This window comes from Lithobates pipiens, unplaced genomic scaffold (assembly GCF_037356315.1).
Source record: "Lithobates pipiens isolate NorthernLeopardFrog02 unplaced genomic scaffold, aLitPip1_a1.2 Scaffold_13, whole genome shotgun sequence".
NCBI lineage: Eukaryota > Metazoa > Chordata > Amphibia > Anura > Ranidae > Lithobates > Lithobates pipiens.
The window spans coordinates 125,588,804-125,604,933 of NW_027507718.1; the positions used below are offsets into that span (position 1 = coordinate 125,588,804).

The following is a 16,130-nucleotide window of genomic DNA, read 5'->3' on the forward strand; positions in this document are numbered from 1 at the left end:
AACCCCCCTCAGTCCCAGACCAATTTTCAGCTTTCAGCGCTGATGCACTTTGAATGACAATTGCGCGGGCATACAACACTGTACCCAAATGAAATTTTTATCATTTTTTTCCCACAAATAGAGCTTTCTTTTGGTGGTATTTAGTTACAGCTCGGAGTTTTATTTTTTGCTAAACAAACAAAAAAAGATGCAAAAAAAAAAAAAAATCATGTTTTAATAGTTTGTTATAAAATTTTGCAAACGGGTCATTTTTCTCCTTCATTGAAGTGCGCTGATCAGGCGACACTGATGGGCTGCATTGGTGGGCACTGATGGGCTGCATTGGTGGGCACTGATGGGCTGCATTGGTGGGCACTGATGGGCTGCATTGGTGGGCACTGATAGGCTGCACTGGTGGGCACTGATAGGCTGCACTGGTGGGCACTGATAGGCACAGATAAGGCGGCACCGATGGGCACAGATAAGGCGGCACTGGTGGGCAAAGATGGGCACAGATAAGATGGCACGGATGGGTGGCACGGATGGGCACTGATAGGTACCACTGATAGATGGGACTGATGGGCACTGATAGGTGGCTCTGATAGGTGGCACTGCTGGGCACTGATGGGCGGCACTGCTGGGCACTGATGGGCGGCACTGCTGGGCACGGATATGTGGCACTGGGGTGCAGCACCTTTGAGGCAGATTGTGGGCACTGCTGGGTGGCACTGTGGGTGGCACTGCTGGGTGGCACTGTGGGCACTGCTGGGTGGCACTATGGGCACTACTGGGGGGCACATACTTTTAATAAGGGTGGCACTGCAGGGGGCAGGTGGGCACTGGCAGGGGGCAGGTGGGCGCTTGCATTGCTGGCCGTGATCGGGACTGATGTCCCGATCACGGCCGCCGGTGATCGGCTTTTTTTTTTCTCCTCGCGCTGTCAGCGCGAGGAGGAATAATAGCCGATTACCGGCTCCGTTATATCACATGATCAGCTGTCATTGGCTGACAGCTGATCACGTGATAAGGGGTCGGGATCGACCCCTTGCACGGATCGGTGATCAGGCGAGTCTCGTAGACTAGCCGATCACAGAGCGCGCCCCTCAGGGGGCGCGCAGGCCGCTTGTACACGGGACTACGTCTATTGACGTCGTCCCGGAAAAGGAGATCCGCGCTGTAGCCGTCATTTGGCTATAGCGTGGATCTCAAGTGGTTAAGCGCCTCCTTATTGTGCATCTTGAAACAGCCACACCACATATTTTCAGAGTCCTGTATTTCACCTGAAGTTATTTGTGAGTTTTTCTTTGCATCCCAAACAATTTTCCTGGCAGTTGTGACTAAAATTTTAGTTGGTGTACCTGACCGGGGTTTGGTTTCAACAGAACCCCTCATTTTCCACTTCTTGATTAGAGTTTTAACACTGCTGATTTCCATTCTCAATTCCTTGGATATCATTTTTGTCCCCCTGTTTTCTGGATAGTTGAGCACATGCATGTAACAAACAAAGCAAAGTTTTTGTATATATGTGTTGTTTTGAATCTTAATTTTAACCTCTTTCCACCTGGCCAATGTACATATACGGCTGGGTGGGAGCTCTCTACTTCTGATAGGACGTTCAGGAACGTCCTTCAGAAGGAGGGGGATCGCGCACGTGTGCCCGCGCAGCGGCACGATCCCGATATGCTCGTGTCACCCGGACACGGCGCATCTCGGATCGGCAGGAGGGCTCTGTGATTGGCCCTCCTGATCACATCACAGCCGTGTCCAATCACGGCGGTCATGTGATGTAAACAAACAGCCGGTTGCTAGGCAATCGGCTCCTCACACAGAAGTCATCGCTGAGGAGAGGTGAGCATATCGCTGCAGCCGGCTGGTGATCAGTGAGTATGAGCTGTTTGTACAGCTTTTTACTAACTGATCACCAGTCTAGTGTAAACACACATGTCGCCACAATACACATGTCCCCAAAACACACATGTCCCCAAATAATAAAAACACATGTCCCCCACATATGTCCCAAAAAAATCACATGTTCCAATGATTATCTGCACACATATGTACGTGATCACCTGCACACATCTGTACATGATCATTTGCGTACATATGTCCGTGATCACACAAACCAATTATTATACACTTAACGGAATTTTTTTTACCAAAAACATGTAGCAGAATACATTTTGGCTTAAATTTATGACAAAATTTGATTTTATTGGATTTCTTTTAAAATAGAAAAAAGAAAACATTTTTTTTTTCCAAATTTCCGCTTTTTTTGCACTTATATCTCAAAAAATAAAAAACAGAGTCGTGAATAAATACCACCAAAATAAAGCTCTATTTGTGCGAACAAAATGATAAAAATTTCATTTGGTTACAGTGTAGCATGACCGCACAATTGTCATTGAAAGTGTGAGAGCGATGAAAGCTGAAAATTGGGCTGGGAAGGAAGGGGGCGAAAGTGCCCTGTATTGTAGTGGTTAATATATCTCATTTGAGATAGCGAGATTTATTCTGCTCTTTCTTGTTACATCTTTGAACCTTTTTCCGTGTCCTGAGGAAGCCTTTATGGCAAGCGCGTAGACGCAACGCACAAGGGCTCAATGTACAAAATGTGTAATTTTATATGATTTTTTATCTATTTTGAACGCTGTTATGATACTATGTATTTTTCATTAATAAACAATTTTTTTGCTACTTTCTCATTTGTTTCCATGCCTTAAAAGTCCAACCTGTTGGTACCTATTTGGTATCCTTTTTGTTTCCCTTAAAAGATATATACCGATGTGGCATTGTGGGTGCTTCTCTTTTTTCCTATTTCTCATCTTTTTATATCCCTTTCCTATTTTATACAGTTCAGCTACCTTTTCCCGCAGATCCTTTGAAAATTCGTTTTGCTTTCCTCATGACTCAGAATTCAGAAACGCCAGTGCAGCATTGAGTGAAAGATTCAAGGGTCTGTCAGGAGTCCAGAAACTCATTGAACCTTTATACACACACACACACACACTCACACACACACAAATTACAAGCAAACAGATCACGGGTGAGACTGGTCACCTTTAATAGCCATTCTAACCCCTTTGTGTCAACTTGTGTGCATGCTATCAGGCCAAAATCACCAGGGTATGTAAACTTTTGATCAGGGTCATTTGGGTGGTTTCTGTTGCTATTTTGATTTAAAAAGAGTAAACACGGTTGATTGATAATAAATGGCTTCAGCCAAACACTAACCATGAGTGAAAGAAATGTTTTTGTGTTATTCATATTCTCTAAAAAATGGCCAAGAAATTATAAATTCTGCCAGAGTATGTAAATTTATGAGCTCAATTGTATGCACACTGGCAGAGCAGCGTGCACACAGAAGCAGTGTAAAAAGGGTAAGACTCCTGATGGTGTTTTCCGAGATCTAACCAGTCCAATAGCAAGGAGGGTATCAGCAGGGTTAGTAGCAACATTCCTCAATAGGCATGTATGTAGTAGATTTGAAGACAGAAGGCTGTCTGATGACTTGTAAGAGAATGTGGACAACCAGGAAGGTAGCCTTAAAGATACGGCAGGCATGCTGTAAATATCAGGGTTAACAAAAATGCAGTTGGGAACAGAGTAACAGTTATTGTTATGGAAATATTTAGATGCAGTGAATCAGCTGCTGGAGTTACCTGTGCATGCAAACTTGTACCTTAGCCATGGATCAGGGTGCCCAATGTGACATGTGGAGCCATTTCAAGCTTGGTCAGGGGTGGTGAAGAAGAGTACCTTACCACCCTCTACCACATGCAGCCGAGCTGGAGAATCTCCGATGTACCGCACCCCCTTGTCGTGAAGCTTACATTTGACTTTAGCACAGGTGGCACATTGCTTTTGGAGCTCTAGTGAAAAGTCTGGAAAGATAGAAACAGCCTAGATTTGCGGAGAATCTGGTTTCTTATCTCTACAATTAAGAAGGCACAACAGTACCAGTCTCCGCAGGGTGCCCAGGGGAGGTGGCTTGGCAGGGACCCCATTAGCCTGCTCAATTGAAAAAGCTGCAAAGAAAGTAGTATCAGGAAATATAGTTTTTAGCTAGGTTTCAACAAAGACACCAGGGTTTTGCCCCTTAGTCCTCTCAGGCAGCCCAACAATCCTGGTGTTACTTCAGCCAGTTTTTCTAAATCATCAGCCTTTTGGTACCAGAATGTGATCTGCATCTCTGCTGCAGCTACTCTGCTAGGGAAGAGTGAAAAAGCATCCTCCACGGTTGAAATTCTATGTTCAGTCTCAGCAACCTGATCCTGTATGTTCTACATATCTTTCCTTATGAGGCATACACACGACCGGACTTTCCGGCAGACTAGGTCCGAAGGGATTAGTCCATCAGACAATCCGATCGTGTGTGGGCTAGTCCGATTGTTTTTTTAAATAAAAATCTGACAGACCTAGAAATAGAACATGTTTTAAATCTATCTGACGGACTCAATTCGGATGGACTAAAATCAGGAAAACCATTAGTCTGTGTGCTGGTCCGACGGACCAAATACAACGCAAGGGAAGCTATTGGCTACTGGATATTGAACTTCGTTGTTTAGTCCCTTTTACGTCACCACATTCAAAATCAACGGACTTAGTCTGTCCGTGTGTGGCCAAGTCCGTTCGTTCGCAAAGTCCTTTGGAACTCCGCCGAAAGTCCGTGGGGAAGACCGTCCGACCTAGTCTGCTGGAAAGTAGGCCAATATCCACCTTAATTCCTCCATCTTGTCCATTAAGGTAGTGTTACCTGCAGTAATAGCAAAAAAAAAAAAAAATCTATTTATGCTTTGTAACATTGCTGACAGCTGAAATGAAAACAAAACAGTTGCGGTAGGTATCAGTAATTGGAATCGGCGAGTACTAAAAAAAAAAAGTATCGGTACTCGTAAAAAAAAAATCGGTGCATCCCTACAAGTCACTACTGTTCAATCACTTATTAAGAAGTGGAAAATTTGGGAATCTTTTGCTACCAAGCCAAGGTCAGGTAGACCAAGAAAGATTGCAGCCACAACTGCCAGAAGAATTGTTTGAAATGCAAAGAAAAACCCACAGGTAATATCAGGAGAAATGAAGGCTCCTCTTAAAGACAGTGTGGTTGTTTCAAGGAGCACGATACGACAATATTTGAACAAAAATAAGCTGCATGGTCGAGTTACCAGAAAGAAGCCTTTACCGCCCGTGTCACAAAATACCCGGTTACAATATGCCCCACAGCACTTTGACACCTCACAGATTCTGTCACACTGTAATCTAGAGTGAAGTGACGAGATCAAAATAGAGCTATATGGTTACAACCATAAGCACTATGTTTGGGGAGGGGTCAACAGTGACAAGAATACCATCCCCACTGAGAAGAGTGGTGGTGACGCATTAATGTGTGTGTGAGCTCTAAAGGCATAGAGAAGCTTGTGAAAATTTATGGCAAAATGAATGTAGCATATTACATTTTGTGGAATATATGTAAACGGAGTTCCTCACAAACTCTAAAGAGATCTTGATAGGTGGACTGGGCAAGAGTGGCCTTATGGGAGCATTTCAAATTACGCATCTGGGTAAAAAGTTCTTCCATACAGCGAGACCTCTCTTTTAAGGCAAATTCCTGTTCTGATCAATGCACCCCAGATGTTTTATGAGCCTCCCACACCACCAATGGATTGATAACCGAGGCTTCGTTGAGGCAAAAATACTCCCGTAAGGTGGTCAGGAACTCGGTACGGATCTATTCTGATTGGAGCAGAGATTAATTTAGTCTCCAGGATGGTGGGGTCCGAGTCACTGGTCCCAGTTGTAGTCTCGTGTGCATTGGGGCATGATCAGAGAGAGATAACATCAATCAAGCTTGACACTACTCTGGATAAGTCTTCACTCTTCGTTATCAAGATATAGTCAAGCCGTGAGTAGGTGTGATGAACCGGAGAAAAAAAGAATAGTCACAGTACTGTGGATGTAGCAACCGCCAGGGGTCTACCAAATGCAGAGTTTGCAGGTCTGCCTTCATCCGCTGAAGAAAATAGGAGAGAAGAGAGAAGCCCCGCAGGACATCCAGTAGTGGATCCATAGCGAAATAGAGGTCTCCCCCAAAAGATGAGGAGACCCTCCGTGATCTCCAGGAGCTCTGGGAGAAGCATCCGCAGAAACTGGGGATGGTCCACGTTCGCAAAATGCACATTCGCAAAGGTGACTGGCATGTCAAACACCCTCCCCCTCAGGTGGAGAAAACGACCGTGCCTCAAAAGTCCAGGGGACCAATTTGGTGAGCAGGATGCTTACTACTTTAGACTTGGAGATGGGAGACACACTGTGATATGCTGTTGGATAGGCCCCATCAGCCAATTTAGGGATATGGTCACCACGAAAATGCGTTCCCTGAAGGAAAGCAACTTGGGTTTTATTTTTTCTCAAACCAGTCAACAGCTGGGAGGGTTTCTCAGGCGATTTGAGACCCCGCACATTGAGGGAGGTGATTTTAAGGAGACCCATCCTGTCCACTTGCCAATAGGCGGACCCAGGAAAGTATGTGAGATAAACCCAATCAACGGATCTCCCCGAGGCGGGAGGTAAAGAACAAAAACAGAGAAAGAAATAAAAGGAAGAGAAAAAGAAAAGGGGGGGGGGGGGTAAAGCGGGAAAGGGAGATGGAGGGAGAAATCTATGAATAGTGTAGGTAAGCCAAGGACTCTGGCTAAGTACCCAAGTGCCCAACCAGGAGTCCACCCTATTTGGGGGTGAATGAAGCGCTAGGAGTCACCCGAATCGAGCCACTAATCTGTAAAGAGAACTAAATATTAGGAAATGCACGTAGTGAGAACATCGAGAGCCACATTATAACTATTAATAAAGCCAGCAGAATTAGAGTACAAATAGTAGCTGTGTAAATCAAACACGAGGAACAAGTTGAGAAAGAACCATTAAAGCGGGAGTAAACCCAGTTTCAAAAAACACTTACATTCCTGGCATGCCAGAAATGCTAACTTTCACATTGGTTGTGCTCTCAGCCAAACTTTCAAACCATCCAATGGCTGGTGTCATAACTGATCACATGTACAGCATTTTTTCAGTTGAAGAAATATTAGAGGCCAAGATGGCAGCTTCCTTGACTGAAAATGATAGAAGGCTTTACTTCCACTTTAACTGAGACCATAGTGTGGTGGTGGATCGGGGGGGGGGGGAGCACGCATGATGATGAGACTCCAGGCGGAGGGAGTGTAGAGCCTTTACTCCACTCCACAAGGCACCAAGACAGAGGGTCAGAGTGACAAAATGCACGTACCACATTTGGGGTTAAAGAGTAAAACAGGTATCCAACAGTAGTACCATAAACAATTGAAATTCACATCCCTGCCAGATGGGCCCCACCACCCCAGCAACAAATGAGGAACAACCCTTGCAACCTGCCAGGAGATGGTTAGAAATGGAGTGTTCAAAGGTCGGGTCCCTATTAGTCAGCGCCACGTGGGGTTGACAGACTAACGGTCAAATCTGACACGGGAGCAGAGGTATCGGGGTGTGGCGCCTGTTTGCAGATCCCACAGACCCGAACAACAGTTATCTCCTCCCCATCACCTAAAACGGTAATGGATGGGGGAGAGCAGCACAGACAAAAACCAAGCCCAACAAATACAACAAATTCAATTGGCTAGACTGAGCTAGGAGCAGAGGAGGGATATTCCTGAAGGCTCTAGACCAAGACTCAGGGGGCCCGGAGTGAAATTGGGGGATTTTGGGCTCAGCGGAGAGGTGGCAGTATACTTGGCAAAGAGAATAGTATCGGGTTAGTTTGGAATGAAGTAAAGTAATCGCAGAGTCCCTCTGAAGGAATCCACCAAGTCATGTTTTAGGATGTGATACCAGCCACCCAGGCCGATGGAAGCAATACAGAGCCAGTAGTCAGAAATCATAGTATCCAGGGAGCAGTTGCAGATTTGTTCTGATAGAGAAAGAAACATCAAACATGTCAGCAAAGCCCAGAGGGTCAAGGCTGGACACCCAGTTCATTGGGTCTGAAATAGGAAGGCTGCTGGGACTCTCGGGGGGGGGGGGGGGGGGGCAACAAGGCATGTTTTGCAAAGACTTACCAGCTACTTAGACAACTGGGGAGGTCAGTCCTCGGAGGAGGTTGGATGAGATCTTGGATGACTTGAAGCAGGAGATTGGGTTTACCTTATCTGTTGTGGTCTTGGTAACGGTGGGCCAAGCGCCTTGTGGGTGAGCAGATAATCATGCCAATTGGGGACGCTGATAGCAGGCTTGTTTAGGAATCTGAACAACTCTGGGAGTTGGTCAGGTGAGCGAAGATAGAAGTCAGATCCCAATTGCTTCAAGAAGAGGTCGTATTAGTCCCTGCATGGCCTGTGTCTGCCTGAAAACATCTGGATATATCTGGGCCTGATGCAGGAACTCTTCTTTAAGATTGAAAAAGTGGCCACTACAGAGGACGTCCCGGGGGGGGGGAGGGGGTCCAAGGGAGTAGGGCCTTGTGTGGAGGAGGGAGACACCTTCGACTCTGTCCAGCTCCAGTTCGGTGTTGGTAGGCTTGCCCAGTACCTGGTTCAGGATAGCCACTACTGTGGCACGTAGGTCTGGGCCTATGGTGGCCTCTGGGATCCCACAGAGGCATCATCTAGCCGCAGCTCAACTTCAGTAAGATGGCAGCGGAAGGCCTGGCGTTCCATCTCCCGACGTCTGTGTTACTATGGACAAGCACTTAATTTTCTGATGTATGCAAGTTGGCAACTGTTATTTTATTCAACAAATGTCTTTTTACTCTAGGTGCTCAAAGGAGCCAATTTTTTTTTTTTTTTAGTTCCCAGAGTTGCATTTACATGTGTTGTGTTGTGCATACATTGGTTTTAGTTTTATGCAAGTTTGTGTAGTGAAAAAGTGCAGCCTGCTGCTACTACGCTCACTAGCTAACATTTATTTTTTGCTGTCTATTCAGTGGGAATACATTGAAAAACAAAACACATCCCACTGCATCGAGTGTGAATATAAAACAACAAATAGTGTAGCGCTGAAATGGATAACAAATCTATATAAAAAGATAGTGAAAAAGCAAAACATTAATATACAAAAAATCGTGAATACTGGGAACAAGTAAAACACGGTAGACAAAGTCCGCTTGAAGAAACTAGTGCGTAAATATTGTGGTAAATCTTCCTCAAAAAGAAATAGGAGTTTCACTGATCAAGTGCAACCAGATGTATCAACTTGTAACAACAAAGTCTGGGGAATGCCCAGGGAAAAAACCAAAGCCTACTTACCACCAGCTCGCAGACAACCAAATTAACCTGTCTAACAGTATGCGTTAAAAACAGGGGTTTAGTCCGCACGCATTTGCAAACGCATGCGTGAGCCACAGAGCCACGTCAAGGCACCCTGGTATCTGTGGTCCTAACACTAACATGGTGTCCCCACAGTGGAGGCACATGCATTCTGATGGTTAGATGAGGGCAGGTGGACTGAAGGGGAGCCACCCCTCCTTAAAGGTACAGGAACACACCAGACACCCAGCAAGAGCACAATGGCAGCAAAGGTGTTGGTGCATTGCTGGACCAATGCAAACACTACCGTGTTATCAAGAACTTGCCCACCCCCCTCATCTATAGCTGGCTATAGCAGTAAGTGGCTTTGGAAGGCTAAACAACAGGTAACAACAAAGTCTGGGGAATGCCCAGGGAAAAAACCAAAGCCTACTTACCACCAGCTCGCAGACAACCAAATTAACCTGTCTAACAGTATGCGTTAAAAACAGGGGTTTAGTCCGCACGCATTTGCAAACGCATGCGTGAGCCACAGAGCCACGTCAAGGCACCCTGGTATCTGTGGTCCTAACACTAACATGGTGTCCCCACAGTGGAGGCACATGCATTCTGATGGTTAGATGAGGGCAGGTGGACTGAAGGGGAGCCACCCCTCCTTAAAGGTACAGGAACACACCAGACACCCAGCAAGAGCACAATGGCAGCAAAGGTGTTGGTGCATTGCTGGACCAATGCAAACACTACCGTGTTATCAAGAACTTGCCCACCCCCCTCATCTATAGCTGGCTATCGCAGTAAGTGGCTTTGGAAGGCTAAACAACAGGTAACAACAAAGTCTGGGGAATGCCCAGGGAAAAAACCAAAGCCTACTTACCACCAGCTCGCAGACAACCAAATTAACCTGTCTAACAGTATGCGTTAAAAACAGGGGTTTAGTCCGCACGCATTTGCAAACGCATGCGTGAGCCACAGAGCCACGTCAAGGCACCCTGGTATCTGTGGTCCTAACACTAACATGGTGTCCCCACAGTGGAGGCACATGCATTCTGATGGTTAGATGAGGGCAGGTGGACTGAAGGGGAGCCACCCCTCCTTAAAGGTACAGGAACACACCAGACACCCAGCAAGAGCACAATGGCAGCAAAGGTGTGGGTGCATTGCTGGACCAATGCAAACACTACCGTGTTATCAAGAACTTGCCCACCCCCCTCATCTATAGCTGGCTATCGCAGTAAGTGGCTTTGGAAGGCTAAACAACAGGTAACAACAAAGTCTGGGGAATGCCCAGGGAAAAAACCAAAGCCTACTTACCACCAGCTCGCAGACAACCAAATTAACCTGTCTAACAGTATGCGTTAAAAACAGGGGTTTAGTCCGCACGCATTTGCAAACGCATGCGTGAGCCACAGAGCCACGTCAAGGCACCCTGGTATCTGTGGTCCTAACACTAACATGGTGTCCCCACAGTGGAGGCACATGCATTCTGATGGTTAGATGAGGGCAGGTGGACTGAAGGGGAGCCACCCCTCCTTAAAGGTACAGGAACACACCAGACACCCAGCAAGAGCACAATGGCAGCAAAGGTGTTGGTGCATTGCTGGACCAATGCAAACACTACCGTGTTATCAAGAACTTGCCCACCCCCCTCATCTATAGCTGGCTATCGCAGTAAGTGGCTTTGGAAGGCTAAACAACAGGTAACAACAAAGTCTGGGGAATGCCCAGGGAAAAAACCAAAGCCTACTTACCACCAGCTCGCAGACAACCAAATTAACCTGTCTAACAGTATGCGTTAAAAACAGGGGTTTAGTCCGCACGCATTTGCAAACGCATGCGTGAGCCACAGAGCCACGTCAAGGCACCCTGGTATCTGTGGTCCTAACACTAACATGGTGTCCCCACAGTGGAGGCACATGCATTCTGATGGTTAGATGAGGGCAGGTGGACTGAAGGGGAGCCACCCCTCCTTAAAGGTACAGGAACACACCAGACACCCAGCAAGAGCACAATGGCAGCAAAGGTGTTGGTGCATTGCTGGACCAATGCAAACACTACCGTGTTATCAAGAACTTGCCCACCCCCCTCATCTATAGCTGGCTATCGCAGTAAGTGGCTTTGGAAGGCTAAACAACAGGTAACAACAAAGTCTGGGGAATGCCCAGGGAAAAAACCAAAGCCTACTTACCATCAGCTCGCAGACAACCAAATTAACCTGTCTAACAGTATGCGTTAAAAACAGGGGTTTAGTCCGCACGCATTTGCAAACGCATGCGTGAGCCACAGAGCCACGTCAAGGCACCCTGGTATCTGTGGTCCTAACACTAACATGGTGTCCCCACAGTGGAGGCACATGCATTCTGATGGTTAGATGAGGGCAGGTGGACTGAAGGAGAGCCACCCCTCCTTAAAGGTACAGGAACACACCAGACACCCAATATGTATCAACTTGTCTGAAGTGATCTAAAAGGTAGGTAGAGTACTCTTACCAGAGCAGGTGGACTCATCAGTCTTACCACAGTTGAGTCAAAAAGGCTTGGGATCCAAACATGGAACCGAATAATGGATTGAAGATGGTCAAACCGGATGCTGGGAAGATTTCAAACGATGGGAGCCCATGAAGGACGTCTCTCGGAGTATTCCTCAGGTTGTCCGGATCAGGTATGGCCCGTTTGGGGTTCCAACCCCAAATGTAGGAGAGGGTTCACAAAAATATAGTAAAAGAAAAAAGAAAGCTCCAAATGGTGCAGGTGAAAAAATAACCATTAGGTTTTATTTAAAAGGTCATAAAACTGGACAAAAGTTATGACATGTGATCACAAAAAGCAGAATAAAAGCAATGTGGGGTGCCAAATGCAAGCCCGACGCGTTTCGACAGAGTATGTCTTCAACAGGGGCATATATATACCCCTGTTGAAGACATACTTGATGCATCGCGGAATCGAAGTGTTGACATAATCGTAAATCAAATTAAATTGTGAGACCAGTGAAGATGCACATACACTACATACACATTATTAGGTACACCTGTTCAGTTTCTTGGTAACACAAACTGCCAATCAGCCAATTACATGGCAGCAACTCAATGCATTTAGGAATCTATACAGGATGAAAACGACTTGCTGAATTTCAAACTGAGCATCAGAATGGGGAAGAAATTGGATTTAAGTGACTTTGAACGCGGCATGGTTGCTGGTGCCAGGCGGGCTTGTCAGTATTTCAAAAACTGCTGCTCTACTGGGATTTTCACGCGCAACCATCTGTATGGTTTACAAGAATGGTCAGAAAAAGAGAAAATATCCAGTGAGCTGCAGTTGTGTGTACAAAAATGCCTTGTTGATGTCAGAGGAGAATGGGCAGACTGGTTCGAGATAATAGAAAGGAAACAGTAACTTAAATAACCGCTTATTTCAGCCAAGGTATGCAGAATGCCATCTCTGAATGCACAACACATTGAACTTTGAAGCAGATAGGCTTCAGCAGCAGAAGACCACACTGAGTGTCACTCCTGTCAGCTAAGAACAGGAAACGAATGCAGAGGTTCACCAAAATTGGACAATAGACGATTGTAAAAACATTGCCTGGTCTGATGAATCTCGATTTCAGCTGCAACATTGAAATGATAGGGTAAGAATTTGATGTGAACGCATTGATCCATCCTGCCTTGTATCAACAGTTCAGGTTGGTGGTGCAACGGCACCGGGGATATTAAGCCCTTAGTACCAATTGAGTATCGTTTAAATACCATGGCCTACCTGAGTATTGTTGCTGACCATGTCCATTTCTTTATGACTACAGTGTGCCCATCTTCTGATGGCTACTTCCAGCAGGATAATGCACCATGTCACAAATCTCCAGTCATCTCAAACTGTTTTTTTGAACATGACAACGAGTTCACTGTACTGTACTCCAATGACCTCCACAGTCACCAGATCTCAAACCAATAGAGCACTTTTGGGATATGGTGGAATGGGAGATTTGCATCATGGATGTGCATCCGATAAATCTGTAGCAACTGTGGGATGCTATCATGTAAGTATGGCCCAAAATCGCTTGTTGAATCTATGCCACAAAGAATGAAGGCAGTTCTGAAGGCAAAAGGGGTCCAACCTGGTACTAGCAAGGAGTCTCTAATAAAGTGTCATAGTTGCATAGTTAAATTGTTAGGAGTCTGGTGAGTGTCTATATATATTTTAGTGTTTGCTTTTTGGTTTAGATATGCTTTAAATTGAAGGTGTCTTTGTCCTCCCTTTGATGAATAAAACTGATTTTAAAATATTAAAGCAGATCTCACGGAGTGGAGACCAATCCAGTTATCCTTGCAAGCCAATAAAACCTGCATAATGCTTTGGCAAAGGGGTGAATTAACAAGATTTAGGCATTAATAATGTTGACATGGACTACTGTTTGGACCTTATGACTAATAAAGCTGTGTTCATTTCCTGCAGTCATCTCCCACTGAAAAAGCCTTGGCTAATCAGTTTCTTGCTCCGGGGCGCACACCTACAATCAGCAAGGAACGTACACCAGTGACCAAGACTGTCCATCTTCAAACACAAGCTCGTTACACAGGGGAGATGAGGAGTGAGCTGCTGGAAAAGGTGAGCACAAAGTAGCTAATGACTGGGCCTGATCACAGGAAACATCTCATTCACACGCAGCAGCAATACTTGCTGTTTAAGCCTCAGCCTATATAATTAGCCGTGTGTGCTGCACCATACAGCTGAATAATCAAGATTTAATCTAATTTCTGTGGGTGATGTTTTCTCCCTTCCCTGATGATTTGAAAACAAACAAAATGTATAATTCTGCTTGCTTGTAGGCTTTGTGCATATAGAAAATAGAACACCCCCTGGTGTTTTTTTCTACCATGTGATACATTGGTATCTGAGTACTTCATCTCCCTAGGGCAAGTTTTTTATAATTATCAGAATATACTATACTATATCAGAATGGATCTTGAGGAAGCTTGTGCATGCATGATTAGCCATCACCTAGAGTCTGTAGGTTCCTAAGCAGTGAACCAGGTAAAATGTTGCTATGTGTATGTATATATGTATATGTATGTATATATATATATATGTGCCATTCCAACTACTATAGTGATACATGTCTTTTACTTAAAGTGGTTGTAAACTCTCCCTCATAACTTTGTCCCATGCGAATCAGCATAAAAAACCCTAATGAACACTGCTTGTAGATATCTCCTTACTTGTTTAGTATTGTTGTAATCCTTTTTGTTCTTTAGAATGATGTCACTGAGCATGTCCAGATCTCCCGTGATTTACAGCACACTCTATATGTGCTTGTCTATCTGTTATCAGGACTTCCTACAGCACACCACTGATATCCCAGGAGGCTGCAGAATCATTCAGAGCTTCCTCCTGCACACCATGTGACCTCACATGCAGTGTAAACCTGGCCATTACTGCAGTCTTATCAGCTGAAGCTGATAAGACTGACAAAGGCAAACATTAGACAATGGCACAAGTAAATACTATGAAATAAAACAAGTCAGCTATGAACAGGGAAGCAGGATTGCCATAGAAACATTGGATTCAGAAGGAGGCTTGGTTAACAGTACAGGAAGTGCTCAATGTAAGGGCGGAAATGCACTCCACTGTGGACTCAGAAAACAATACTTAAGATGGTGCTGCCTTACCCCTGGAAACAAGTTTTTTAAAGTTTCTTTAAACAGTAAGTATTATGCGATTTGGGCTGGATTACAGTGGCTATAGTTTGATAATTACTTATTATAATGGACTAAATGAAAAGAAGCATCAGAGTGGGAGAGTTTACTTCCTCTTTAATTATTAGATAATCATGTCACTTTAAAAGTGGCATGAAAATTAAAAGAATTATGATTTTTTTTAAATCCTTGATTGCTGTAAGCCAAATTGCCCTTTGTATAATGTCAACTTAAAGTGGGCGTTCCGCCGTTTTTTTTTTGTTTTTTTTAAGTCAGCAGCTACAGATATACTGCAGCTGCTGACTTTTAAAATATGGACACTCACCTGTCTAGTGCGCCCACGATGTCGGCACCCGAAGCCGATCTGTTGCTCGGCCTTGCGGCTTCACTTCCCGTTCCCTACTGCACATGCGCGAGTCGCGCTGCGCAATACGGATGGTCCCTGCGGTCTCTGGGACCCGTGTGTTTCCCAGCAGACAGCGGGGAAGGGACAGGAAGTGGCGTAAATACCCGCAGTATTATACAGATATCTGCACCCCCCTGAAAGGAGCCATTGTGGCACCAGAGGGGGGGGGGGGGTTCAGATGAGCAGAAGTTCCACTTTAGGGTGGAGCTCCGCTTTAAACAAATACCTCTGATGTACAAAAGTGATGTTTACACTACTCTGCCTGCCTTGATCCAGTGTTAGTTTCATCGACTAAAACATTTTAGTCTACTAAAATAAGACTAAAACTAAAACAACTGAGATGACTAAAATACGGCTAAAACTAAAATGGCATTTTAGTCAAAAGACTAAGACTAAAACTAAATTGAAATTTGACTTCAAAATTGACACTGGTCTGTAGTACATGTTCATACCTCAATACATTAAATAATGTTTGAGATTTTTCACTCCAGCAGTATATAATGAGGTTGGAAATTGTAGAGGAATTTTAACTAATGCATTACAATTTAATTACACCCATTAGATTTTGGACGACTAAAATGATTTTGTCGACTAAAAGGTACTGCCTAGATCCAGGCATTGTTCCACTGTTCAGGTGTCTCCAGCTGTGCTGCAGCAGGCCCAACTATAGAGAATAATGGCAGCCTTTGGCACTTTTGCCCATGTTAAGATCAGGACTACTATTATTTTCAAGAGCATCAAAGCACCACTGAGGGTGGTTATCCTTGTGCTTTATAGTAAAATAAATATGAGT

General features: G+C 44.9%; 1 protein-coding gene across 1 annotated transcript in view; it reads left to right on the forward strand.

Annotated features, from left to right (window-relative positions):
• The window catches only part of USE1 (unconventional SNARE in the ER 1), a 252,794-nt gene that overhangs the window by 178,777 nt on the left and 57,887 nt on the right, over positions 1 to 16,130 (forward strand). The window contains exon 4 of the mRNA XM_077475531.1: positions 13,691 to 13,843. Coding sequence (XP_077331657.1) covers positions 13,691 to 13,843 — 153 coding nt within the window. The remainder of the gene's footprint in view (positions 1 to 13,690; positions 13,844 to 16,130) is intronic.